Genomic DNA, 27,226 nt, shown 5'->3' with positions numbered 1-27,226 from the left:
TAACTGTAGCATTGAATATCTTATTACAGCACAAAGCCTCTGGCGGCAATACTGTAAGAAGAAAAGAGAATATGGATATTTCGTCGACCCTAATTCTGATCAATGAGGGTGGACTACATATTAGAAATACTGTAAAATATATACAGTTCAGCATGAGCACAAACTCTAATCTCCGAAGTGAGGAAACCGTTGAATTAACATCTCTCCATAACAACAGCTGAACATTTGAACCCTCATGAATGATTATACTGTAATACTTTTACTTGTGTACCTAAGTATTTGTATGTGTACGCATGAAGTTTTGTTTTTCAATGTAGCAGGGAGGACTGCGTTGGTCAATGGTTATAGATCAAAAATGGTTGCTGTTTGTTAATGATCTATAATCTACTTGGACTTTGGAAGATATTCATTTAATCTGTCTTTCTTAGACTGTTAAGGACTCATAATAGAGTCAACTAAACTGGAGTATATATATATTTTTTTTTTCAGGATTTTGTCATTGCAGGTGCACTAGGATGGGATCTTTTAATGCCCAATATAAACAGTAAGAATGATTGGCCACCTGACTACTGTTTTAAGACAAACTTGAAAAATTGTGATCCTAATACTTAAAACCCGACAAGACAATAAGATAAAATAAGATAATACTGCAGGGCCTGTTTAGTTGATGTTGAACTAACCAACTTTGCCATGAATCCAGTTATCAATATATTTATCTTATGTTTGTCTTTTTATGTGGACATTTTCCTGCACCGTATGCATTTTTATTTCAATTAATACACGAATAAATAAATACGTAAAGTCTGTTACTGCTTTTTGCGACATTTCCGGTCGCTGCTGTATCGTTTTGCTTTACGGCAGTTGTGACAAACCAGAAGTGTCAACCGCTGGCTGCAGAGTTATTTGGAAAGACAGGTGATGTTGATCTAACCCTTGACCTGACGGCAATCGAAAAACGAAATGACCTGAGATACGAAAACTTGAAGATTGTCATAGGCACACCTGCTGTAGGATATGACAATAAGAATGATGCGAGAATCAACAATACATTTTCGAAAGCTTCCGTCCACAACACTAGCTACCTAGCTAAGCTAACTTAGCCAGACGCTAGCGAAGGCAGTTTGCCAGCTTTCATGCTGGGGAACATGTTTTGAGTGCGAGCAGAGTCGATGTGACTATCTTAAAATTTCAACGTAAGCACCCTGGGTGCAGTCTTCAGACGCCGACTCTTAGCAGGGCTTCCTTCATATAAACACACAATGTGGCTCCAGCAAAGACTAAAGGGGCTACCGGGCTTGTTATCAAGCAGCTGGGCGAGAAGACTTCTCATAGGACTGCTGCTCTTCCTCATTTTCTACTGGTACCTGGGAGCAGAGCGCAGATGGAGGGTGTTCGGCGGCTCGGCCATGCCCGGTGGGGCGGCAGGACAGTGCCTACTGGCTGAAATCCACAGGTGGAACTCTCATGTAGACCGAGGAGAGGGGATATACAGCACACCTCAGGAACAACTAGATACACCTTTTGTATCAGGTAACGGCCATATTCTGATTGACATTGACTCTAACAAACTGTGGGTGGCGTCGTCTTCACAGCCCGGCTCGGCTCCGGTCCACCAGACCGAATACTCACCGAGACTCGGCGTCCATCTCGAAGGGACGCGGGCTGAGGCTCAGGCGACCATGCTGTGGTTCCGGAAAGGAGCCGTGCTGTCGGTCCGATGTGCCTCACCAGCCGCCCTGCAGTCGGCCCGGGACTGTGTCACCATCAGAGAGGAGTTTATCGCACACAGAAGCAGACCTAATGTCTATCTCCAGCGAATCCACATCAACAACCCGTCTGACAGGCCCGCCTCCTTGGACGTTTCTTCTGAGAAACCCTCCTTCGGTAGCAAGTTCTCCAGCAGTGTGGACAAACTTGACGACAGAGAGATAGTGCTCTCCTCCGGCAGAGTGCCTGTGGAGAATAACCGGATGGTGCTGGTGGTGGTGGTCACCAAGAAGCTGAGCAGCAGGATCCAGGTCTCTGCTAAATCAGAGTACACAGACAACATCCTGTCAGTGGTGTGGACTTCAGAGCCTATTGAGTCCTCCAAGTTGGAGGAGACCTTCAGCACCCTCAGAGAAGGAGCCAAAAAGGAGCTGGGGGAGCTGCTGAGAGCCAGTGTGGACGAGCTGGTTGCAGATCACCAGCAGGCCTGGATGGACCTCTTCATTTCAGGTGAGCTGAGGTTGTAGCAGCCGGGGTCTGGGTTTTGAAGGAACTTGCTTTTAGCCACATCACGTACGTACATGATCATACAATAAAAGTAAGTTTTTTGTGTGTTTTTCTCAACTGATCAGAACTGAAATGATCTGGCAACTTTACTGCTCTGTTGACATTCATGACAGATGCAAACAACACTAAAATAGCTTCAGAAGACATGGATAATGGAAATATAGTCGTTGATGTTAGTTGCTGTCCTTTTGTTTACCTTTTGATTACAAATTGTGCCTTTAAACCATTTAAAAGCAGTAGTTCATGGAGACAGAGCTTTCTTGAATCAGTTTTCTTTCCATCAGCTGACTCCTGAGCTTTTTTTCCTCAGTTATCTTTTCCTTTAAATTATAAACCAGTTGGTGTTGCTGCACCTTCTTTACTTGCACCATGTTTCTCTGTCTCCAGTGGATATATAGTATTAAATACAACAATTGTGAATGAAAGACATAGTGTTTTGCTGTAGGAATGTATGAGTTATGGAGTCTGAACTCAAGCCAATTAACTATTAAGCTACCTTAAAGCAGCAATAAGTGAGATGAAGTGGGTGGTTGAAACAACAGCGATGTATCTTAATATACAACCGGTTATCGTTATCTGGATATGAAATGACCTGTATCAGAATATGAGACTTTGGTCATGTCACACAGCCCTATTTAGGGGTCTATGATTTCTAAAATCATGAAGACACGGAGGGAATCGCCCAGTTTGATTAATAAAGATGTAATCCACTGTAGAGTTTTGCAGAAATTGCCAAAGTGTGGATGCAATTTCACCACATCTAATCCAAATGAACAGGGAAACAACACTACTATCTGTCAGAAGTGCAGCTCATCAGCAGATGCAAGGCACGAGTTCCCTGAAGACTTCCTGGTTGTATCGCAGAGTCAGATATTCTGTTGGAAAAAATGAAAAAGCTATGTTGGTTTCTGCTCATGTGTTGTAAAAAAGGAGGAGGCTGCTCTCACACAAAGATGAGCCTCCGTCACACCGACTCACCCGTGTTGGAGCTGCATATGGAAAATCTGAATGATAAAAAATAGTACAATGTTGTGTTCTATAAAAACCATTGATATATTAATTTTTTAAGATTGTCTTACTGAAATAGACGCTTTCTGATGACAAAATATGCTTAAATCATAAAACGCAGAATTCAGAAAAAATACCATGGGAAACACAGAATTTGGGGAAATGTTAAAAGATTTCATAGGACTTTCAGCTTCTTAGCCAGCAACTTACTCTGTGATTTATTTGATGCAGCACGTTTTAAGTTGTCTGTCCTGGAAATGCTCCATGTCAGCCCTTCACATACTTCACTCATCACACTCATTGACTTAGTCTTTACTGACCTTTTCCACAAACTGAGTCCCAGTTGCATACTATACTAATTCTAACCTTGTTTTGACCATATACTGCATTTTCCTTGCACATGAAAAATGCCACGGGCACAGGTAAGCACAGGGGGCAAAGTCTCTGTAATTAAGTCATCATAGTCACATGTCTGGAAAAGCTTGAAAGTGGACTTTAAGTTAAGTTTTTCTGTCGAACTATTGTTAAAGCGAATAATATTTGGTTGTCAAAGTAATTGATCTTGAAATACACTCCATGCCAGTTGTGCCTCTGCTTCTTTGTGCCATTCAGGTGTTGAAATGAGGAAGATCACAGACTCCCACACACCATCGAGCCGCACGGTGAACACCACCCTCTACTACATCCTGTCCTCCTCCATGGCTCCCCTGCTGGATCGAAGGCTGAGCGGCGAGGAGCACGCTCGTCTCGAGTCCAGCCTCAACTACGCCGACCACTGCTTCAGCGGCCATGCCACCATGCATGCAGAGAACCTGTGGCCCGAGCGGGTGAGCAGCACCGCTCAGATCCTGCAGCTGTTCACGCTGTGGACTCTGACTCTGCAGAAGAGAGGCTGCAAGGTGCTGGTGGCAGCCGGAGCCCACGGAGCCATGCAAGGTATGGTGCTCAGCTTCGGAGGCCTTCAGTTCACAGAGAACCACCTTCAGTTCCAGGCCGATCCGGACGTGCTGCACAACAGCTACGCCCTGAGAGGGATCCACTACAACCAGGATCTCATTAATCTGGCGGTGCTGCTGGATGTGGAGGGGAAGCCTTTTCTTCACGTGTCGGTGAAGCCACAGGAGAAGCCGGTGAAGCTGTACGCCTGCGAGGCCGGCTGCCTCAACGAGCCAGTGGAGCTGACGTCCGAGATCAAAGGTCACACCTTCCCCGTGATGGTGACCCAGCCCATCACACCACTGCTGTACATCTCCACAGACCTGCGCCACCTGCAGGACCTCCGCCACACCCTGCACCTCAAGGCCATCCTGGCTCACGAGGAGCACATGGCCAACAGGTATCCAGGCCTGCCCTTCCTCTTCTGGTTCAGTGTGGCCTCGCTCATAACACTCTTCCACCTTTTCCTCTTCAAGCTCATATACAACGAGTACTGTGGCCCCGGCGCTAAACCCCTCTTCAGAAGCAAGGTATAAACAACTGTAATAAAACATAACTGGTCACACAAAACTGCAAACTGATCTGCTCTGCTCTGGGTTTTTTTTCCCTCGTGTGTGGTGGCAACGATTTCCTCTCTATCAACGCTCTCTCTGTGGGTTGGTTTCTCAATTTTGACTTTCACCTTCTGTGTGAGTGAAGCTCATGTGGTACATGCTTGGAGTGGGTTGGCATAATAGCCTCACACACCTCTTTCTTTCCCCTTCTCACAAAAGTTGATTTTGCAGTTTTTGTTCTGGAGTCGATAAAGTTTTTTATTGCGACTGTTTCCTTTAAGAGACCATGAGCAATGACAAATCTGATCTCAGTTAAAAGCAACATTAGAATAGTAGCCTTCATTCAAGATCGCAGACCTTGGAGTTACAATTAACCATTTGGTCGATGGCGTCATTTTAGCACACCACCTGTTGGACTGTACGTCACATCCATTGTGGAATGTAAAGCATTTGTTGATCACAGTGGAAGACAAAGAAGCACAAGAGTGATTATTCTCTATCACACTGTTCTGACTTAGCATTCAGAAGGGACCATACCAGAGGTTTTGCATTAATAATAAATCACATATACTTCAGTGAAGGAACATTTTCCAAGGGGTAGGTTTTTTGATTTTCTGATGTTTTTTTTTTTCAAAGAAGCTTTTAGTTTTCATTCATTTCATCCCAGTGTGAAGGTCACTTTACAGAGACTAGTTTGAGTTTGGTAATCCATGGCAGTGGACATCATGTCTGCTTTTATTTTTGTCAAAGTAGTGTCATCGTTAAGGAGGTAGACCTTTTGGTTCGAACCTGCATGTACAACATTTAAGGTACCCTGTGGAGTTTTTGACCACTAGTAGCTCCATGGAGCAACGGTTTTAGAGTGGCCTCCCGATGTGTTTGCATCTTGAACACACACAAAGACGTGGCTGATGCAACACATCCCTGCTTATGGTTTCTCACTGCTCCGCTAATCGACAGTTGGTGTTGTAACGCACCAACAAAGGCATGGAGAAAAAGCACTGCACACCAATGGAAATGGATGAACATGGATGTAAATCTCAAAATATAGAAAACATTCGGCTTTGCAAATGTGTTACCAGAAAGGAACTGGATGAAACATTTTGTTATATCTCAAGGATTCATACAATGTACTTTATTAAGAAACTCTGAATGTGAACAGAACTTAGTGGTTTACGTTAAACTTCCACAGGGTACCTTCAGCTTTGACAAAAATAAGAGCAGCTTTAAGGCTCACTGTGATTCATGACCTAACTCAAACACATGTCTGGTGAGCTGAGTGCTGCAACTAAAATAATGGAAACCAGTGACTTCCTTAAGGGTGGGGAAAAACACAATTCAGAAACTTTAAGCCTAAAATCCTACAGCATGCCAAGAAAAGCATGCGTCCATCACTTGTTTGCAGTAAAACCACTTCAGTGTGATTTGTAGTAAATGAGCCATAACATTGATGTTACCCTCTTAAAATGACTCTTTAAAGGAGAGCGTTATCACAGCTGAATTAAACTTTTGCAGCTCTGATCATCACAGCTATCTTGTTACAATAATGTTGTGCAGATGATCAGACAGGCTGTTAACAGACTTCCAGGCAGCCAGACTTATTTTGTGGAAAAAGCAAAGGTAATCAGTGAATGTGTCACCCTCACTGTCTGCTGTAGTTGAGCACACAGTTGCCCTGTGCAGTGAGGGACTGTTAGCTCACTTTCAGTTCGACCTTCAAATCAAATGGTTTAGATCTGTGAGATGAACTAATGGTTTACTTCCATCCTGTCTGATCGTCTGACAGCTCGTGTTGTTTGACCTCAGAGCTACGAAACATAAAAGCCAAGCTGGAATAACTCTTGCTGTTCCTTTAAGGAGAGTGGTTGCCATGGAAATGACCCCCCACATGGCAGAAGCCTAAATTACAACTCCATATAGTAAGGTGGTGCTAAAAGTCCATTATGTCTGTTGTCATGTAAAACGGCTACTTGTTTACACATGTTCTCACACAGAGATGCTGACCTGCTGGACACTTGGAAAAGGTTGTGCTGCAGGCTGTTTGTCTCTGATCAGCATGGACTGTCTGCTCACTTTGCCAGAAGTCTTTATCTGCTATTCCTTTTTTTTCCCTCCTGCGTTTTGATGATGTTTTATATTGAACTACTCAATTAAATTAACAAGAAATCTGTGGGTTGGCTGTGGCTCTTTACTAATCATCTGGCAAACCCCGCTGTGCCACAATCATCCCTCCGTCGTCCTCAGCATGTCTGTTTCCAGTTTCCCCAGCCGTTCTAATCCTCCCCTCTGAATTCACTAGGTCGCCAGCAAAAGTGAGGATCACTGCTGTGACGCCAGGAACGCTGCTTGAACACTGCAGTGACATGCACACACTCACCATGTGGTAGCGGTTCTGCTTGAGCTTTGGCAGCGTGGGAGATGTTAACATGGGTGTGCTGGTGCTGAGTGACATCTACTGTGGAAGGATGATGATGTAGAGGCATATGGGTTAGAGTTGGACGTCGATGTCACTTTATAACCAGATAGGTGTGTAACTAGCTGATCCATAAACTGTTAGAATGACCATTGCAGTCTCCCAAAGCACAACTCTGCATATTAAATGTCTGAAGATATTCAGTCTAATATCATGCAAGACCGAAAAAATCAAGCAAGTATTTACATCTGAGGAACTGAATGAGAGCATGTTCCGGCTGCATTTTTGTTTAAAAAAACATGCAACAAACAATTAATTAATAGATAATGAAAAGTTTGAACATTTTAAGGAAGCATTTGAACAGCAACACAATTTCAGCACGTGAAATTCTCTCTTGAGCAGGCTACATTTTGAATTTCTGATCTAAATGGAAAATTGTACAAAACACCTAGAACAGTGGCTGTAGAAGTTATATATATATATATGTGTGTGTGTGTGTGTGTGTGTGTATATATATATATATATATAATTTGCTTCTACAGCAAGTAAAACTGACCACGTCTTAAAAAGTAAGTTTTTAAGAGTATAAGTAAGTTTTATATAATTATATAACAGACTGTCAATGGACCTTTAAAAAAAAAAGGATCCAAATCGATGCAGCAGAACCTTTTAATTTCTTCCTTGCCGAAACCCTGTGCTTAAATTACCCACAATGCAACTCAACCAACAGTAGGCAGCAGTTTGGTTCGGCTAATGTAGCTTGAAGCCTCTAGCCTGCAGCAGAGATGAGCAGCGGGCTACAGAGGTCTGGTATGATGGTAAGATCACTTCTTTCTCACTCAACACCTCCTTTTCAAACCTGCAGTCTTCAGCCCCAGCCGACGCTGACTCAAGTGACATCACCTGAGGTCATTTGTCAGACTTCACACAGCTCCCTCTGGAGACACTAAAGGCTTTAGACAGCTGTTTTCACAACACCTGCAAACACAGACTGATGAGTTCCCCTTTAACAAACTTTGTCCAAAATGATTTAGGACACCCGCACAGCCACACAGCCTGATGTTTGATCTTCAAACAAAATGATTGAATGAACGTGTGTACAACACTTAATGGTGATCCCACCAATAGTTGGAGAGAGTCTGGACTAAGGGGTGGTTCTGACCTGTGACACTGTGTTGATACAACAATTACAATGTAAACCAAAAGTCTAAAGAAAACTGCTTAACCAGATGTTTTAATCTCAGCACCAGCACATCTTTGTAGCATCAAATCACACTTGGCTCTGCTCTTCATCTGCTAACTGGACAGGCTGTCTCAGTGAATGAGAGGGGCCACCTGCAGGGCGATCCAACTGCAACACAATAATATTTACTGTCAATTTACTTGCTCCTCTTGCTTCGCTCATTAATAACCTTTCCAAGTAAAACAGCCTTGTGACACTGTTTTCTGCTGGAGTAAACACGGCTGAGCAGTTGCTCAGTTGGCCATGTTAGGTCTATTAAAACTGGTTTTATTTCCTTACATTTGGCCATCGCTTTTATCAGTTGCAATAACATTAACAACACTTAAGTAATTTCACAGATGAGTGAACACTGCAACATCATTAAGAAGTCCAACAGGTAAAGAAACGCCAGCAGCCAGATGGTCAGACCGGTTGGAAACAAACCATTTGGAGCACAAATGTTACGGCCTGAACTGTCTGCTGTAAACATCCCTCACAGTTTACAGACCCGCTTCCTGCTTCAGCTTCGACCAGCTGAACTGACTGGATTTGTGTGCACTTGCATGTGTCCTGTGCAATGAGTTACAGTGTGATTGTGCAAACTTTTAGTTTTGCCTCCCAAAAAAAAAAGTGTGCCATTGTGTTTATGTTAAACCTGTCTGACGGCTCATGTTTCTTTCCAGCTGTGGGACTATTTGTTAGTGATGTTGCCACTTTGGTGCGTCCAGTCTCATCATAACCTTCAGAAACGATGGTCAGAGCTACTGAAATAACACCCTAGCTGTAAAAATCTTCAAATGCTAAGTCAACTCTAGATCACTACTAAAACTGTTGCACTTGTGGCCACACACCAGTTCAGAGACAGTGGGGTTTTAACACTCGACATGTTAGTGAAAAAACTACTGTGCTGTCACTGACTGGGGTGGGGGCAGGAGTGCAACCTGCTGCAAAGTTTTAACCCATACTTAACCACATGCTTATATGCGACATGTATTTTTGGATACACTTTCTGAGTAGGGACTTGGGCTCGGTGCCCAGTGTACATTTAAAACACAGCTGTCTCATAAATTTCTTGTACTAACCTGATCACTCTGTCCTCTGTCAACGTGAACTCATCTCGATTCCTGTATGAGGTAAATTTCATTGATTCAACACAGATCTAACAAACACCTCGTTAAATGTTAATGAGGTACAACTCATGAGTTTGAGGCTTTTGTCCGTGGAGATTATTCTCATGTCAACGTTTGTGATTTACATGTTTCTGATTCTGTATTTGTTCATCTTTTTTTTTTCTGTACGTGGGTTTCATCCTGACTCTTTATTTCATGTGAGCTACTGTGTGTGCCTTAATGAAGAAAGAAGTTAATTTAATTGAATTACTTGAACATGTAAAACTGAAGATTTGTTTTTGTTGAAGTTTTGCCATGATGTTGGGGAGAATAAATCACTGAATTATTCTGAGAAAATGATGTTGTCTGACAGTTTGTTCCATATATTTCTGGGTTCAGAACAGCAACATGTTTTTATCATTTATGGAGTCTGGGGCGTACCACTGGAATAATTACATACGTGATCTAAAACATGATCACTTGAAAGCAACAATGTTTCTGTATTAACGTGTATGTAATGTGAAGTGTCATTCAAAGCAACAAACCCACAGAGCGTTATCTCAGACTTCCCTTTGCTGTATGGAGCATCTCAGCCTCTCTCAGGTCAGTAAATAAAGCTCTAAAAAGCCACAGCACAAGACCTGCTCAGAGGTAAACAGCAGACTATGGTGGCCCTGAAGGTCAAAATACAACGACATTTCACAAAACTGTCGATGTCAGTGGTGCAGAGCAGCAAAACACATCGTTTTTTTCAGCATCTTATTTTGAATCAAACAGCATTGTGTCGTATATCCACTGTACTGAATGCTTTGATTGGCTTAGTTTTCACAGTTTTTTTAATCATGAGTTTTAGTCTGATATTTTTGGATCATCTGATGACTTATTTCAGTTTTGTGTTATATATTTGTTAGTTTTCTTGTAGTGTATACATGCACCTCTATAAGAAAAACACACAAAACAAACTATGAACTATTGGAGCATTTGGAGGCAGGTGGAGGCAGCTGATTTTCTAGCATGTACTGCAGCCTAGAGGGCACTTTCTCACCCTGTCTCCACTGGAAGGGCCTGACCTGATGCAGCTTCACAGTGAGCATCATATAATTGTAAAGTCGTTCACATCCTTCATATCAAGCCACAACTACAATGTACAAGTAAAACAACACATTTCTCTACAGTGTATTCTGATGATTGTGTGACACCGGATTTTCTGCTTGTGTAAATCATGTTGAACAGGAAAACAAAACAACAAAGTGAAGCTCAGTCTAAAAAACAGCCAACATACTCGGCAAAACAGTCCAAAACCTTGAGTTTCATTTGGTCTTCCATTTGTCACCTTAACTGGAAAACATGTTCTTTAGAAAATGCATAAAAAACGATTAAGTTTCTCAACACGGATGAAGCAGTAATGAAATGATTTTCATGTGAAACATTTAGGATTATTTACTTGGACAAAACCTTGAAGATCAGGGGGAAAAACCCCTTAATAAGCTTTTCAGTGCACAATTTATTTGAAATGTTGTGCACAGTCACATGAGCTGAAATAGATAATGCAGATGTATATTTAGTGCTGTGACTTGTATCTTCCTGTTGGTTTTGTGCTGATGTTTGGTTTTTCACTGGAAGATGTCCTGTTATATCTTTTGATGTTTGTGATGTATTGGTGATATATATACACGAGTGTGGCATGACATGGAAATAAAACTAAGGTATTACAAAGCTCCACCTCCTGGAGTCCTGGAAACTGTGCAGGGTTGATATCTATGACAGGGACTGAGGAAAGCTCAGCAGATCTACATGTGGCAGCAAAATAAAGGACTTCAACTTTAGCTAAATCACCGCAGTTAAAACCCCAGCTGTCCCGCAGAATGAACAGCACTGATGGCGGCCCGAAGGTTAGTGATGGTTTGTTCTTTGATTTCTAGGCTGGCAGGATAGGTTTATAAGTTTGGGTTTGGCAAAGTCAATGTGTATTATATATAGTTTTTTTTTAAGAATAGCAGAATGTAGAACTAGAATGCTGATGTTCGGTTCCATGACAACACTCTGAGCTCTGGTCTACCTGCTGGCCACAGGCTTGTGTCCTCAGATCCACTACTGGGAGAGAGAGAGGTAAGTCACTACTTCACAGCTGTGATAGAAAGACTTTTGACTTGACTTTTTCTCTTTAGTACAACCGTATTGTGTTGGGGAAGAAGTACATTTGTTTTCCAGCGAGTTCTTTTCTGCACTGGCTGCAAAGACATCTCTTCTATAGTGATTTCAATGTAACATACGAGAGACTCAACAGTCCTCATTTTGCATGAAAATGCTTTTGAGGTTGAGGAAAAACTAATGTGAAGCTTCAGAAGTCTGAGGGAGACAAATTAAGTGTGAGTCCTCTAAAGTTAAAGTGTGTTAGTGTCAGATTTCCTCTTCATTTGATTTGTGTAACAAAGTGCTGAAGTCTCAGATCAGCTGAACCTTCATCTCTTACAGTGAAGTTACTTAAAGGAGGGATTCCTTTGTGGCAATAAGAAAAGGAGAATCCGTCACGAACAATATGTGCATGTGAGCGCTGTTTTAGATATGTGAACCTATCCTTGAAGTATGGAGCTGGAGCCAAGAGTTGCTTAGCTTAGCTTAGCCCGAGGACTAAAAGCAGGGAAACGGCCTGTCTGGCTCTCTCCAAACTTTCAAAATCCACCTTCCAGCCTCTCTAAATTGTACTAACTGACAGACTGAATGAACCAAACCAAACCAAGAAGCTGTAGAAACAGTAGAAATAACATCCAAATACATTCACCTCCTGACTCCAGCTCTGTACTCTGTACAGACATGGAAGTGATATCAATGAACACATGACAGCATATAGATATCCACAAGCTGTGGCATTTAGTGGCATTATTTAATCTGATTTTTCTCATTTTGTCTTAAAAGATTTAATTCTTGCAAGGTTGCTCCTGTTATCTTAAACTGCAGAAAATCTGAATATATAACAGTGTAATAATATTGAAGAAACTACAGTATCTAAACCTCCATCTACGATCAGCATTCAGGCTGCTGCAGTTTGGTAAACCCTGTTTGTTGAAGACTTGTGTTCATCCCACAGACAGCACGTATTCCATCATTATCTCTGATCATCATCATAGAAATCAGTCATGTGGAAAAATGTCATTTTTTATTACTTGTCACTGTATTGTAGCATCTGTAGGAATAATGAGTCCATGAGTCCAGTCAGCTGACTGGTCAGTAGGTGGGCTGTTTGAACTGCAACTGCTCTGACGCATGTTAGCAGAGCAGCAAAGGTCACTGTGGTGGTCGGACTCAGTGAGACTGTTTTGTTACACCAAAAAAAAAAAAAAACCTCAGTTAGACCCAGAAATAACTGGATAACCCACTAATCTTACTAACTGACTCTGGTCCAACACGTATTCTGTAACAACATAACAAGTGCTGCAAATAGGGTCTGCTGGGATGGGGGCAGGTGTACAGCTGGACTCCAGACTTAACCTTTCTTATATTGTTAGTTTCAGGAGACACTGCTCTGGAACGAGAACAGAATGGTGCATGAAGGTGCTGCAGATGAGAGGGAGGAAGGAGAACAGGGTGTGTGTGATGGAGGGAGAGGCAGCCAGCACAGAGGGCGGCCGCAAGCTTCCCCGTAAAAAACTTTACACTGTTCCACAGCCGTGTACCCAACACAGAAGCCATCCCTGATGCAAAAGTTAAAAAATGAATAAGTAAATAAACAAAAAGAGGAAGAGGGGGAAAATAAAGAAAGAAAAGAAAAAAGTGCAAACAATTAAAAAAAGGAAAATAAATGAAGCAAAAACATGAAGATCTTGAAGAAACACTGATAACGACAGGACCTGAGACTGAACAGCATAACTGTATAAGAAATGCTGTTACAAATCATTACACATGTTTGGGATGGTTTCTCAGGTACGCGGTTGCTACATGGGACTAATTGCAAGGGCGTCTTGCCTCTGTGAACTCAGTGACCTCTGTGGGACAGATGTCCCCTGAGTCATCCAGCCCTTCTTCGTCCACAACCCTCTGTTCAAATGTTTCCTCCGCTGCCCAACTGTGTGTGCAGTCCAGCTCATCATGGACCAAGCCTGCCTCACACTCCTCTGTCAGCTGCTGGGTTGCCAGAACTTGTTCATGGCCTTCTTCAGCTCCTCCTGCACAGCTGCAGCTTTTGCAGCCACAGACGCTGCAGTCATCCTAACCTGCTAATACATGCCATACACAGACATCTCCTCAACTGTGAAAAGCCTGGTCAGAGCCCTGCCTCTCCTTCCTCCACCTTCACGCGGTTCACCAGAACTTCTTCATGACCGCCTGATCTCCTACTACACTCTACACCTCTGCAGGCACAGGAGCTACAGCTCCTCTAGTCTGCTGGTTCCTGATTCATTAGTCCTCTCAGCTCACCTGGCCTTGAAAATGGCTCGCTGTGACTTCATGTGCCCAACCTCCTTCAGCCCGTAACGTAACATGTTTTCACTGCATGTGAAAATATATTTTGAGCTGTCAAACCCTGATGATCAACTTCTTAACCCCTCCCTCGTGTTAGTATGCTAAGGCCCTCTATGCAACATGCTTACTTTTTCTCCATCACTGCGTGAGCATTTTGAGGGGTCATACTGTCGGTCCCTCCAACCCTGCTTCTAAAAACATCCTCTGATGCACTAACTTGGACACATCATCAGTGTTGTTTCCTGGAGTCACTGGGTGACACCCTCATCCAGGCGACCCTACGGAGACTGATCCTGGCCTATGTCCAAGTGGCGTTCTACTGCCCCCACTGTTCTCCCCTCCTCAACCAGAGCCATCTGGATGCTTTCTCCGCAGCTTCTGCACTGTTGTTCATGGCTCTCTTTTGGTTGGCACCTGTAATGCCCAGTGTGCCCTGACTGCCCACCTCCACTGGCATGCATCTGGTGCGTTGGTGTGTTCGGATGTGTTCCAGTGTACCTATCTCGGAACACAGGGGCCATACAGGTGTTTCTATTTTTCCCCAGGTGCACAGGTTAGATGGGCTTGGGAGGACACCTTAGACCCCTTGGACTAAGAACTTGATCCTCTGGGGGTTCCACTGCCAGAGGTCCGTTTCACAAAGCAGGTTTACTGAAAACTCCGAGTATGTTAACCCTGAAATGAGGGAAACTCTGAGTTTTCCGTTTCACATAGGAAGGTAAGTCAAACCAGAGAAAGAGGGGTAACTCAAGCCTGTTTCACAGACAGGGGTAAGTTAAACTCCGAGTCAGTTACCGCAGTAACTGACTCTATGAACCTAACCTGGTCGGGACCAGGTTTTACTCAAGGAACCTCGAGTTTCTCTGTGTCTCCGCCCTCTTTCAACCGCACACCGCATTCATTTCCTCATTCATTCATTCAGTCGGCAGACGAGTTTTGGCATAGTTCTGCCGTCTGTTATTAAAAAAAATCATTAAAAATATCAGTCAGTGAGAAGTCCATTAGGCACAGTAGGTGGTGACTTTTTTCGTTAACATGGCATGTTAACGTCTTTTGATCATGATCCCGTGGATGAAGGTGCAGCGATACTGCGCAGAAAATTAAATATTCGTCGGGAGATATTTATCAGACCACGATGTTCTTGCTTTTCCAGACAGTTATCGTCTTTAGGCCACCACCCGTTCTTCGTGCATCTGCCTTCTTTCTGTTGGCTGAGTAAAAGTCTGTGTTAGTTTAAATATAGGCTTAATTATTTAACATAACATGATATAGATGAGAACACTTTTTTCATTTTTACATTTTATTTCATTCGTTAACAAAAAACAAAACATTATATGAACACAATATAACCAATTTTACAATGAAAGGGAGCCACTTAATATTTACTTTACAATGTAAAACATGATCAAAATGAGGTAGCTACCTCCATGAGATCATGCAGAGGTCTTACCTGTTTCAACCATGTTTTTATATTTCATTTTAAGCTGCTGCCAAGTGCGCTTCTCCCCCGCGGGATTGCACCTAAATGGAATAAATTAATAGGCAACCATTCAAGCAGTTTTGCCCTGTAATATTATTGTGATTTCAAAGGACTACATTTATACTCACGCATTGACCCGAGCAGCAATGTTCTCCCACGCCGTCTCCCTCTGCTTCGCAGCTGCAGCGGTGTTGGACTTCCGTCTAAAAACGTGTTCATATTCGCTGTATGAGCGCATTAAAATGTCTAATTTCCAGTGGCGTGAAGTACGCAGCCTTCCGCTTCCCCGTTGCCATGGTGAATCCTTAAATCGGGGTTCCATTGATGCTGTCTTTTTAAAGTTGCGGTGCACGCGCTTAACTCGAGGTGAACCTACTCTGAGTTAATCAAACTAACTCAAATCTGCTGTTGTGGAATCGAAAACTCAGAGTTTCCTATCTCAGAGTAGATCAACTCAGAGTTCAGGGTTACACTCAGAGTTTGTTGAACCTGCTTTGTGAAACGGACCCCAGATGTCCTTCCAAGCGATGCACCGCTCCATTGCCTGCTCGCACTTCACCAGGCACCTTGCTGCCTCATGGCCACTACTCTGCTGGTTTGCTCTTCCTCAACTGAAGCTCACACCTCCTCCTGCACCAGCCTCTGCCTCTCCCTCCTGCTGGCAAACTCGTAAATTAAAATACTTTGTAAAATATAGTCTGAGTTCAGTACTTGAGTAAATGTACATCCTGTGGGTACTTTTAACCACTGATTAAGAGGAAGGAGAAGAAGTCACAGAAGAAGAGGAAGTCAGAGGAGAAGAAGAAATGAAGCTTCTGACACAGTGATTTCAGCCATTTCTCTAATATTCATGTTCAGCCTCCAGGACCTGCTACTTTAATTTGACAACAAGTTCCTGTGAGGCCTGAATCCTTCAGGCATCAAGTTGCCTTATTTCACCCTGACAGGCTCAAATTAGGCTCGACAACATCGTCAGACCTCGAAATGGCATTCACGAGACATCTAGGTGTTTTTTTCATCCACCATCAATTTCTGTATAACTAAAAATAAATCTCTTCACAAGAGAAACTAAAGCTTTCAAATTCTTTCCTTTAGAGGAATCTACAAAACACTGAAGGAAACTTTTGTAAGTCAAACTGCGTTCATATAAAACTGTTAAAGTCAGACTTACAAAGTGCTTCATAGTTCCAAGAGAAGAAATATTAATAAAAAAAACAAGCGAGAGTTGTTGAATAATAAGAAAAGCATGAAGCGTCAGTGATCCCAGTATTATAATCCACTTCTCTGTGGCCAATTTATACCGTCGATAAATACATCAGTCAAATTTACACAATGATACGGTGTGACTGTGTTGTCCTGCTTAAAGCTTGGATGCTCCACAGTCAGTCACTTATTGATCCATATTTTGGCAAACCTGTGTGCACACAACACCCTGAGGATCTCTGAACAGAGTGAAGACGTGGATTCTGCTGCAGGAGCTGTTTGAAAAGCTTCTGTGGAGGCGATTTTGAAACTTTTCAGTCAAAGCCAACCACAGTTCTTTGTGCCGTTGGTGAGGAAAGAAATAAACAACTACAGGAGGTGAGTGTTTAAATATGAAAATATGCATCTATAACATATCCACCACAGACTCAGCTGTGAGTCCGATCATACCAATTGTCAGATTAACAAAGTATAAATGTGCCAGGAACCCAAAATGTAAGAAAAAGGACATGGGTGTCTATCAAATGCTCAGCAATGTAGAACATATTGTTTCACTGTTTATGTACTTACCTTGATAACCTGAGATCTGCTGGTCCACCTTAAAGACAACTTTATTATTTTCATAGTGTGTAAATGCTTACTGGTGCCTCCTACTGTGTGCACGGTCAAGTCAGGTGACACAAAGGTGATGCTGCTGTTTGCAAGTACATGGTGTAATGCACCTGTTCTCAACAGGATCTGATGATCTACTCCAACTCTGATCAACAAATAGCATAGAGCTGTTTGAGAATGGTCATACACAGTCAATTTCATTAAAACTAACCATGTGTCACAGATGCTGTTCGCGATGTTTTCCATCTCTTGTGAAGATGTGTGATGTCACAGCCACGAGCCAATCACAGCTTCAACTGCCGCTAAAGAAACCAGTTTTATTCTGAGGTAAGATACTGTAAACAAACAACACTCTTGTGTCAGAGGATGAGCTGTGTTTGAATGCTGACCAGTAAATTACAGCGAGCAAACAGTCTGCGATTTTGGAATTAAACTACTCAAAAATATGCTGGGGAATCGTGAAATGGGCGTCTTGTTTTTATGATAGTGATTAATTACAGGTAACCTTAACAAAAATAGAATAAGATACTTTGGAATACAACTTTTCAAACATTTTATGGACATCTGTAGTAAAAAAAAAACCCCAAACATCATTACCTCAGCTTTTACACATTTCTGGTGACAGCAGTTCAGCAGAGACACTTTGGCAAAAGTAGAATGAAATGACATGCTAACTATTCAGAGCTTTCACACTTTTTCAAGCCTGAATTATACTTCTGCGTCAACATGTCACCATAGGCACTTATGGCACTCATTCCCTGTGTGCATAGTCTCTGCCATTTAGTGTTGCAGCAGTGATATTACAGTGATCAGGTAGTGTAGAACATGACAACGTTCATGTGTGCATTCATTTTCATTCACTGTTTCTGATACAGAGCTGTCCCAGTGCACCTGAACAGAAAGTCAGCATTAAAATTAAAAAAGCTCATTTGTCCACAATCAATGAGCTCCAGAAACATGTCAGAGGAAATACAGACAGCCTCAGCAGACGAGTGGGCAAAACAGACCGAACTGAGTCACCTTCTAATAAAATGTAGCACAACGTCCCCACAAACTGTTCAACCCCGACTGAAGTCTTGAATCAGGACATTTTCGCTGGATAACGTTACATTTTATATGGGTCCATGCTGTCATGTCCAGCTCCTGTACAGAGACACTGTGACACAGAAGTATAAATCAGCCTCGATCGGAAACAACTGTTTTCTGCTACATGAGGTTTACAAAGTCAGAGTGTTTGTAGTCATTGCTATTATGCCTGAAACCTACTAAAATAACATGTTTTCAGGCCAGTCGTTCATAAATTATTACAATTGAGCAACTGGCAATCAAGGTGTTTTCCGAAGTGGGATATTGAGGGAAATTGTGCCTGTGTGCTGCGCCAGAATGAGGGTGAATTAACCTTCTCCTGGGCTTCACCTGTGTGCCCAGCAGACCTAAGCTCAGGACACCTTTAGCAGAGCACAGGGACTGGAGGCCGAGGTAAAATTGTCTGTATCAAGTGAAAAAGTCTTCTGAGTTGCTGGATGGCTTCTTTGCCACTGCTGATGGAGCTGGCTAGCAGTGCTTCCAGTGCCGGTCTGAACACTGGATCTACTGCATCCTGCCTCTGATGCAGGATCATTGTCCTGCATCGCCATCTCCTGGAGCTTCCACACAGGCTCTCCACACACACCATGCAGTCAAAGATGGCACCTCGAGAGCTGTGTATATTGCAGTAACACTGCTGAACTAAATCATAGTCTCCTCGTATAGCTTCGCTTCTTTACATTCTTTCCTTCCCTGTTTAGCATCTTTGATTTTTCATTGTCTGTCTTGTCTTTGACTTTAATGAGACCTTTCTTGGTCAGAGAAAGACGATTTATTGTTAGCTGCCTGATGTCATTTTTCAACATTTTAATTAGCTAAAAACCATCCAGTGGCTGCTGTTTTTTAACATTGTCCCTGTAATGAATTTCATGAGTCATTCAGTGACTGAAATATCCAGAGTTCACACCAACTGAGTGCAGGACCAGAATAGGTAATATTAAAGTCCTGGATTAGGACTACGTGTAGCTCTGCACAGAGTGCACAGAGGTGAAATGATCTTCAATTCAAGCAGGTATGTATGTTTTCCAAAATGTTGGGCCGAAACAGCAAGCGCACATCTGAAATTTTCACAGGCTGTGAGAAATCCTACCGCAAACAGATGCTAACCATCTCCTGCAGGACATTATGAAAACAATGTGTTCTCAGTGAAACACTTTTCCCAACACAGCCAACCTATCACACCATTCTCGTCAAACTATGGGGTGAAGTGTTCCTGACGCGGTGCCAGAGCGGAGCTATCAGTGTAAAAGGTGAGTCGAACAGTCCCAGCTGACGTCCTCGTGTTCAGCAGGCCATGACAAAACATCCATCAAACAATTCTGGCCCAGCACCTGAACTCAGCTCAAAGTTAGTCAACAGGTGGGATCCTGAGCACACTGTGTTTGTCCAGTCAGAGCAGAGTGTGTGTGTGTGTGTGTGTGTGTGTGTGTGAGGGGTGAGATGGGCTACGAGTCTTTGAGCATGCTAATCTGAGCAAAGATCTTGAGCGCAGGGCCCAGTTTGATGTTCATGGTTCCCATGAGATGGTCCTCCTTCAGCAGCAGCAGGGCCTGGCCATCGATCTCCTGGGAACGGAACTCCTCGGCGATCTCCAGACAACCTGCAGTCACACAGCACCAACAGCCGAGTCACACTGCAGCTCAGCACAGAACACTGCAAAACTGCATTCATTTGTCAGCAGAATTTTCCTTACTATTAGAATCACCTGTATCTGTATGTAACTCCAACTAAAATAACAAGATGCAATCCTTTTTACAGGAAAAACTCTGACACTGATAATCTTATTTCTGAAATCTAAATTGTGGAAATAGATAAAGCCGTCACGCATTGTTAGTCAGTAATATCAGCGTCAGCCAGCGAGACACACTCTGCACAACGTCTGGATAAAAGTGTCACTGTGACAGTTGAGGCAGCACCCACCTGGCAGAGAGGAGATGAACTCATAGACGTCCTCAATGTTCCACTGGCCAGGGTCACTGGGCAGGAAGCTGTAGGGCAACAGGGGCAGCTCAGAGCCCTGCACTGCAGGCACCCGCTGGGGGGCCGACAGGGGGGGCGGGGGCCCTTTGTAGCCAGACAAGTCTGAGCATTGGCTGGACTCTCCCTGTGCAGGGTGGACCGAGTGACCAGCGGACAGAGCAGCAGCAGCAGCAGGCTTCTGCACAGCGGGAGCAGTCTGCAAGAAGGTTTAAATACAACATTTGTGTCAAAGACGAGCCGAGAGGAGAAAATGTGACAGAGTGCAGTTTGTTATGATACAGGCGGCGGCTATCCTTCACTTAAGCTAAGGAATCCTCGCACAAAATAACACACATCAAAAGTCTCACCTTCTTCTTAGACTCTAGAGTGCAGTTCTTGTGGTTTCCGTTCAGTGTTCTTTGTTTCTTCATGTTCTCCAGGGTGGTTTTGCGGTTTGGGAAGAGACCCATCCTCTTTGTGCATCCCACATTGTAGCTACAACAAAAGTGAGCGTGGTAAGTTTAAAGCTCGTTTTAAACCAGTCGGAGCATTGAAGGGGTCATATTTGTACAACATGTACAGGTCTGTAGCACTGTAAGGTCTCTTAGTGTTGAGACTTTGATAACTTGCCTCATTCTGTACTCCATGACTCTCCATCACATAGTCAGGTAGGCTGCTGCTTTGCAGCTCAACACAGGAATACAACACACTCTTTGTGTTTCTTCAGACACACACAAGGACAACACCACCCCAGCTACATACAGCTGCAGCTACGAATCATATATATAATATCTGTATTCTATATATTCTCTTGCTGCATGTGCTTTTTTTTTTTTTGTCATGTCAAGTTTTTCCCTTGGAGGGCCAAAACGGAAACTTAATGGTAGGCCACAAAGCACCCTTTGTATAATATTGTTAATTGTTAAATAAACTGAAGTTGGAGTCGAGGAAAAAGAACGTCCACTCTGTAGTTTCAAGAGTCACATAATCAAGTTAACCCTTCATTCATATCAAATCGATAATTTAAGATGATCTATGTTAATTTGACCAGGACATTCAGGATTTGGATTAAGTAGCTAGTGAAACATGAAGTATGTCAGATTTAGTAGTCTACAGCTGTTTTTCAATGTATTTAATCAACTTTTAGGTAAAGACTCTGCATCGGCAGATATTTAATGTCAGAGGACTTGGATCAGGGCCAAAAACACTTGATAGGGACATCTCTAATTTCCACCACAGGGTGAATTGTGGTGGAAATTAGAGAAAATGAAGAGAGAGAGTAGCGTCTTCCCTGCCTGGCCTTACCGTTTGGCACACACTGTAGAACAGAACCTCTTGGACCTTTTGAAGATGTAGGCAAAGTCCACCCTGCCACACAGCTCACAGGTCAGCATGGGCTCCTGCTGGGCCTTTAACTCTGAGGGAACACACAGTCAACACACACTCAGCTGCACACATTTCCAACACATCTGTGAAGGGAGAAGGACTGAGCAGTAGAGCTGGCTCACAGTATCCAGTCTGTCACTACGCTGCAAAACAAAGCACTTCTTCTGTGTGTGTGTGTGTGTGTGTGTGTGCGCGCCTCCTGGATGTCTCCCTGTAGAGGCATTCAAAGGGAAGAATCATTTTTTCTGTCATTTCTGCTTTAGGTTTCAGTGACGACTGGAGAGAGAGATACAGGACGACAGCAAAGGCTCTAGGACAGAATCAAAACCAGGCCACCGCCATAAGGACTCAGCCTTCATACATGGTACATGCTCTACCAGCTGAGCTACCATGGCGCCCTGGCCAAGGAACGCCTCGGGGTCCCACAGAACAAGCTGCAGCATGTAGACATCAGGGCTACTTTGCTTATGTTGCTGTCATTGTGAGCTTGATGAGTGTTGGAATAAGGATGGTTGGGTAAAACCAATGCTACACTCGCTCTGCACGGTTGCCACGATCACAGCTCACTCCACAGAGCATGAGTAGAGCGCTTATGTCAAATTTCTCCAAGAAAGATTTCTGAAACACTTCAGCATGCACGTCAATGTGAATTATGTTATTAATATCGTGCCATTCACTACGGTGAACCAACCGGATACTGTTAAACATGCTTATACTGGGAGAAGATGCAGCCTTGTGACACCATAATGTTTTGCATAGTCTCATATTCAAAAGTGGAGGTTAGATATGCCAGCTTCCCATATTCACGACACTCTGAGAAAGAAACACTGAAGCTGTGCTACTGGTCTGAGAACTGTGAGTTTTAAGATTTTACCCTTCGGGGAGAGGCCGTCCATCTTTGAGTCTGCTGTCTGTCTCCTTAGGCTCTCAATTGAGAAAGATGGACGTTCCACCTGCAGAGAGAAGAAAATGTACTTAATTCCTGATGACTGCAGCTCACACTGCTACAAGAAATAAAGAAACACTGAGAAGAAGGAAATAATGTCCAAATATCATCTGTCTCCTTGAGGGAATTTGATAATTAAGAACAGAAAATGGCCAGATGGTTGAGTAGTTATTTAACTTTTGACAGATGACAGTAGAAAATGGAAAGAAAGGCGGGATGGGGGTGAGGGCACCCACCCCACAGACAATGATTGCTACTGGCATAGGTGGTCCAGAAATTCTCAGGTTCTGTTTGATTCAGTTTTGCTCGTGCAAAAATGTCTCTCCACCTCAGGACAGAACCAGGTTCTGAACACCACTGATTGGTCAAACACAAAACCTCAATGACCAAGTGAAGCTGAACAAGGAAGCTAAGGGCGGGACTTTTGAAAAAAGAAAGAGATAAATGAGCGTGACACAGAGCAATCGAGTGATCTCAACAAGTTACCGCAAGTAACATTTCCAGACGTGTTTTCTACCTTGCTTGTGGTGTGACAGGTACAATAGGCTTTCTGCTCAGCTTTTATCTTTATACACTGCACATATTTTTATATTTGCCTTTCGTGTTGTACTTAAACTGCTGCAAACTCATGCAGAGGACGCATTCACTGTCTGGACCGTTCAGAGCAGCTGTTTCATGTCCCGTTCTTATCTTCATGTTTTGTTTTGTTTATAAATTTTCCCTTTTTTAAATCTCACTTGTATTTCAATGTTTGTACTCGAAGGTTACACTGACACTTTACTTCTTTTACCAGCTCTGTTTGCACTGTACTGGTACTATGAACTTCACACATATTTACTTTTGCATTGCACAAATCAATAATCTGTTGCACAGATGGAGAGATTCAGAATTGGAGTATTGTGCACAGTGCTGTGTTTTTAAACTGGATAAGATAAACAACACAGCTGCGTCTGCCCCACTACTACTACCTCTTGGTCTCTACAGCAGCTTCCTTGTCTTTGTCCTTGACTGACAAATCATTTAAAACCAGTTTAATCTAACCACTGAGTAGACTGCAGAGGGGCCCAAAAAACAGGTTTTCAACATATTTAGAGCCCAATTGCACAGTTATGATTCAGTACTGATCGAGGGTCACTCATGCTGCTCTGGAAAGGAAAACAGATTCAAAATTGAAGGGTATTTGGGTCAAAAAAGTAGTAAAGAAAAAGGATGTGCTTGTTTGTTGCCATTATATGAAAATAAAATCGATTAAAGTATGAAAACTCAAACGTTCACATTAGCTGTGTCAAGACTTCAACAGCTGCAACATTACCCACTGCAACAACGCCAAGAATGCAAAGCCTCAAAGCCATGAATGATCAAAGAGAAACCTGAGGGGGAGTCTCACTGAAATGAAGTGGAAGCAAGGTTGTTCCTGACACAAACAGAGAGCAAAAATTCAACAGGGGTTAAACGTGCCCAACCACATCAGCATCAGCATCATGACTGACTGATGGACAGATCCCTCTGGAAGAGATGGTGTATGTCAGAACCTGTGTGGCAGGTACGGTGGAGACCGCAATTACTGGGATAACAGCGGTGGAGGAAGCAAATACTGAGAACTTTATGAAAGCAATAAAGAGGAAGATGGAGGCAGTCTGTGGTAATTGGGAATTGTAGCCACAGACGGCGCAGCGGTAATGGCAGGTGCATGGAGCGGTGTTGTAAGAAGACAAATGCTGTTGGTGTCCACTGTATGGCACACTGGCCGCAGCTTAGCTCCAAGGATGCAGTCAACAGCAGCAGCCTTTTTCAACAAGTCGAGGAAGTAGTGCCAGGACAACACACCTGTCACGCCATCAACCGCTTCAAGGTGTTGGGATCACCACATCTCATGCCAACAAGGGTTGGAGGCACCAGATGGTTGCTCCACCTCTCATGTGTGATTGATCATTTCCTGCAAGGATGCCAGGTCATCATCCAACATCTAGACAAATTCATGTGGATGGTTTTGAAAAAAGTTCAGTCTCCTTACAACAATGTCTGATATTTTCTTTATTATCCTTCCCTTGATTTAAAGATTATCCTATGGGTAATTAGTAATTACATGTAATTAAAATAATTACAATATACCAGCCACCCAAGGAGGGTTGAATCCAGGTCAGCATGTCGTGTCATGGTCATTAACACCACCTGGTTCGTAGCGCTCCTGGCTGTTAAAACGACAGTCAATGGAGTTGCTGTAAACACCTGAGGCCAAGAGTTGTCCCAAGAGGCCAAATGTGAATAGCTGTTAAATCTCCTGGGAAGGGATGAAAGGACAGCACTGCAGGTGAAACAGCACAAGATCCAGGAAGATCACCACCACCGCGGTTGTTGAAGAAGAATTGCAACACTCCATACATGACACACACCCAGACGCAAGAAAAGCAATCTAGTGTATGCAGTGCAAAACAGTGAGGAATGCACAGACTTGTATTTCAGGGGAAACTAAACAACCATTAAACAAACTCATGGCTCAACACAGGAGGGCCAGCTCCTCAGGTCAACACTCAGCAGTTTATCGACACCTGAAAGGTAGATGACCCTCATCTGAGGACAACAACTATACCTGGATAACCATGCCCTGGATGACCGACCAGCTGACCAACCAGAAACTACCAGGGCAGAGTCTGCAGCACTCGGCATTGCTCACATTTTTCCTGATTGTTTCAACACACAGCCGTACTACAGAAGAAATAAAAAAGCATAATCACGCCACAGACCATCACTACTCTGGAGACAGATGTTCTTGGGTTGGTGGGTCTGATTTTTAAAGTTCTGGTCATCCATGAGCTTAGATCTGACAGCTCAGTGGTATCACTGAGAAGGAGGCAACAAACATGAGCAGCCCACTGATCAGATCTTTTGGAAATAAATCCCCAAAATATGAATAATTTGAAGTCCTCATTCCTGGTCAACATGGCCAGTGTTGTTTTTGAGTTACCTGCCATTATGGCCAGTTGACTCCCAAGTCTGATGATATTCTGTGTCTGTGTGTTAGTGACTCCACAGACAGACATTTGCAGAGCTCCAGTACTCACAGGGAAAGGCTCGGCACCCTCTTGGATGACGAAGCCTTCTATCAGATGGGTGAGGATGTGGGACTTGACTAGGGCCTGGGCTGGTTTGCTCTCTCCACTGTGTTGGCTGCTGTTAGTGTTCCCATTCCCAGAGGTCATGACTGGAGCAATGGCCGCCCCTCACCTGTCAACACAAACAGCACGGTAAACTCCACAAGCGCCGGGCACTTGGACCTGGCTGCTGTTCAAATACACAGCGAATGCAAGGCTCAAATCACTTGCGCGTGGCAGCTTAATGTGGCCAAATGTTTTGGCAGAAGTTTAGTGTGTTACTATAATTTCACTTGACAGGTGTTAGGTTCACTACTTAAGGGCCACTTTTGAATTTAGAAGATACAATTTCATTCCATTGAATGTCTACTTGAGTGATTTGTTCACTTCATTTCTTCAGCTATTTTCTTGCACTTCGTTGCATGCAGAGAGATTCATGTTTTCATTCAAGCCGATGCAAAGAGTGGCTCCCATTGTGTCACATTCCGCTTTGAGTACTATGTTGTGGCTTCTACATTTGTTGCGATAAGCAAACAACCTTAAATTGCCAGATTTCAGAATGGAGTCTGGCGCGAGTCCCTCTCCACACTGGATCACTCCGTTAGCCTAACGAGGACTTGTGTGTATATTGTTGTGGAAACGCATCGGCTTAGTATCAAGCTCTGACTACTGAAGTACAAACAACTGATTCAACACCTGCAGATACATATTTTCTGTTAACGTTATGACTGGAGGCAAAATACCTTGTAATCAAGTTGGCTGGCTTTAAACAATAATAACTTAGTGTTGCGTAATCTTACAGCTAAGTTAGCCTTATCTAATAATTTAGCCCAGCGGTCACAGAGATTTGCTGGTTCAGAATGTGAATGAATGAAAACTACACCGCGATAAACCCCGCGTTTTAAAGCGTCTTTTGAAAATCTGAAAAAGCTCAGAGTAGTTGTCTCAACTTACTTTAACAGTCCGAAACCACCTCTGAATTTGTTAGAAAACAGGCGCTCCGCTCAGTAACAATGGTAGAGGGAAGAAAAGCTCTTTGTTCAGCGGCTCCAAACAACGCTTCATTTACTCCCTCCGCCTCAGCGGCGAGGAGCCAGTCCGCCACTGGACACACGGGACCTCTTTTACAGCTAAACCAGCCGCCGACCGAGCCACCACGTTACCCGAGGACCCGCAAAGTTAGCTACTGACTCATATCCTCACTATGTCTCCACTTTCTCCCTGTTCGAGCGGCAGACACGACAATCCTGCTGCTGAGTGCGTGTGCGCTCAATGACCAAGCCTCAGAGATTCACATGGAACACTTCCGGCAACAACTATCAAAATAAAAGCAGATTAACCCTCGTATTGTCTTCCCATCTACTATATGATATACAAACACTTCAAAACGGGTCAAAATTGATCCGAAGACAGTAGGAGGGTTAAAGCGTCTCTCTCTCTCTCTCTCTCTCTCTATGTGTGTGTCTACGCAGTGTGTGTGTGTGT

General features: G+C 43.3%; 2 protein-coding genes across 4 annotated transcripts; one reads left to right on the top strand and one right to left on the bottom strand.

The window, feature by feature from the left end:
* Positions 1–881: 881 nt before the first annotated feature.
* Positions 882–9,861, top strand: kiaa2013 (KIAA2013 ortholog). 3 transcript variants are annotated; one of them, XM_041946409.1, is made up of 4 exons: positions 882–2,217; positions 3,895–4,618; positions 4,695–4,748; positions 7,072–9,861. In XM_041946409.1, the coding sequence occupies exons 1-4, from the start codon at positions 1,260–1,262 to the stop codon at positions 7,157–7,159; spliced, it is 1,824 nt and encodes a 607-aa protein (XP_041802343.1). In that variant the 5' UTR covers positions 882–1,259; the 3' UTR covers positions 7,160–9,861. The 3 variants fall into 3 exon arrangements, with proteins under 3 accessions (XP_041802343.1, XP_041802344.1, XP_041802342.1); XM_041946410.1 differs by lacking the exon at positions 4,695–4,748; XM_041946408.1 differs by having other exon boundaries at positions 3,895–4,748.
* A 7,997-nt stretch (positions 9,862–17,858) lies between these two features.
* Positions 17,859–26,965, bottom strand: LOC121613278 (polyhomeotic-like protein 2). Its single transcript, XM_041946605.1, has 7 exons — positions 26,696–26,965; positions 25,712–25,874; positions 22,578–22,656; positions 21,623–21,734; positions 20,686–20,812; positions 20,279–20,534; positions 17,859–19,958 (listed from the first exon to the last, which is right to left on the bottom strand). Exons 2-7 carry the CDS (start codon positions 25,847–25,849, stop codon positions 19,804–19,806), a joined length of 867 nt encoding a protein of 288 aa, XP_041802539.1. The 5' UTR covers positions 25,850–25,874; positions 26,696–26,965; the 3' UTR covers positions 17,859–19,803.
* Between the last annotated feature and the right edge of the window lie 261 nt (positions 26,966–27,226).

This window comes from Chelmon rostratus, chromosome 10, assembly GCF_017976325.1.
Source record: "Chelmon rostratus isolate fCheRos1 chromosome 10, fCheRos1.pri, whole genome shotgun sequence".
Classification (NCBI taxonomy): domain Eukaryota; kingdom Metazoa; phylum Chordata; class Actinopteri; order Chaetodontiformes; family Chaetodontidae; genus Chelmon; species Chelmon rostratus.
The sequence above is the reverse complement of the archived record's forward strand: the minus strand, read 5'-3'. Positions and strand labels throughout refer to the sequence as shown.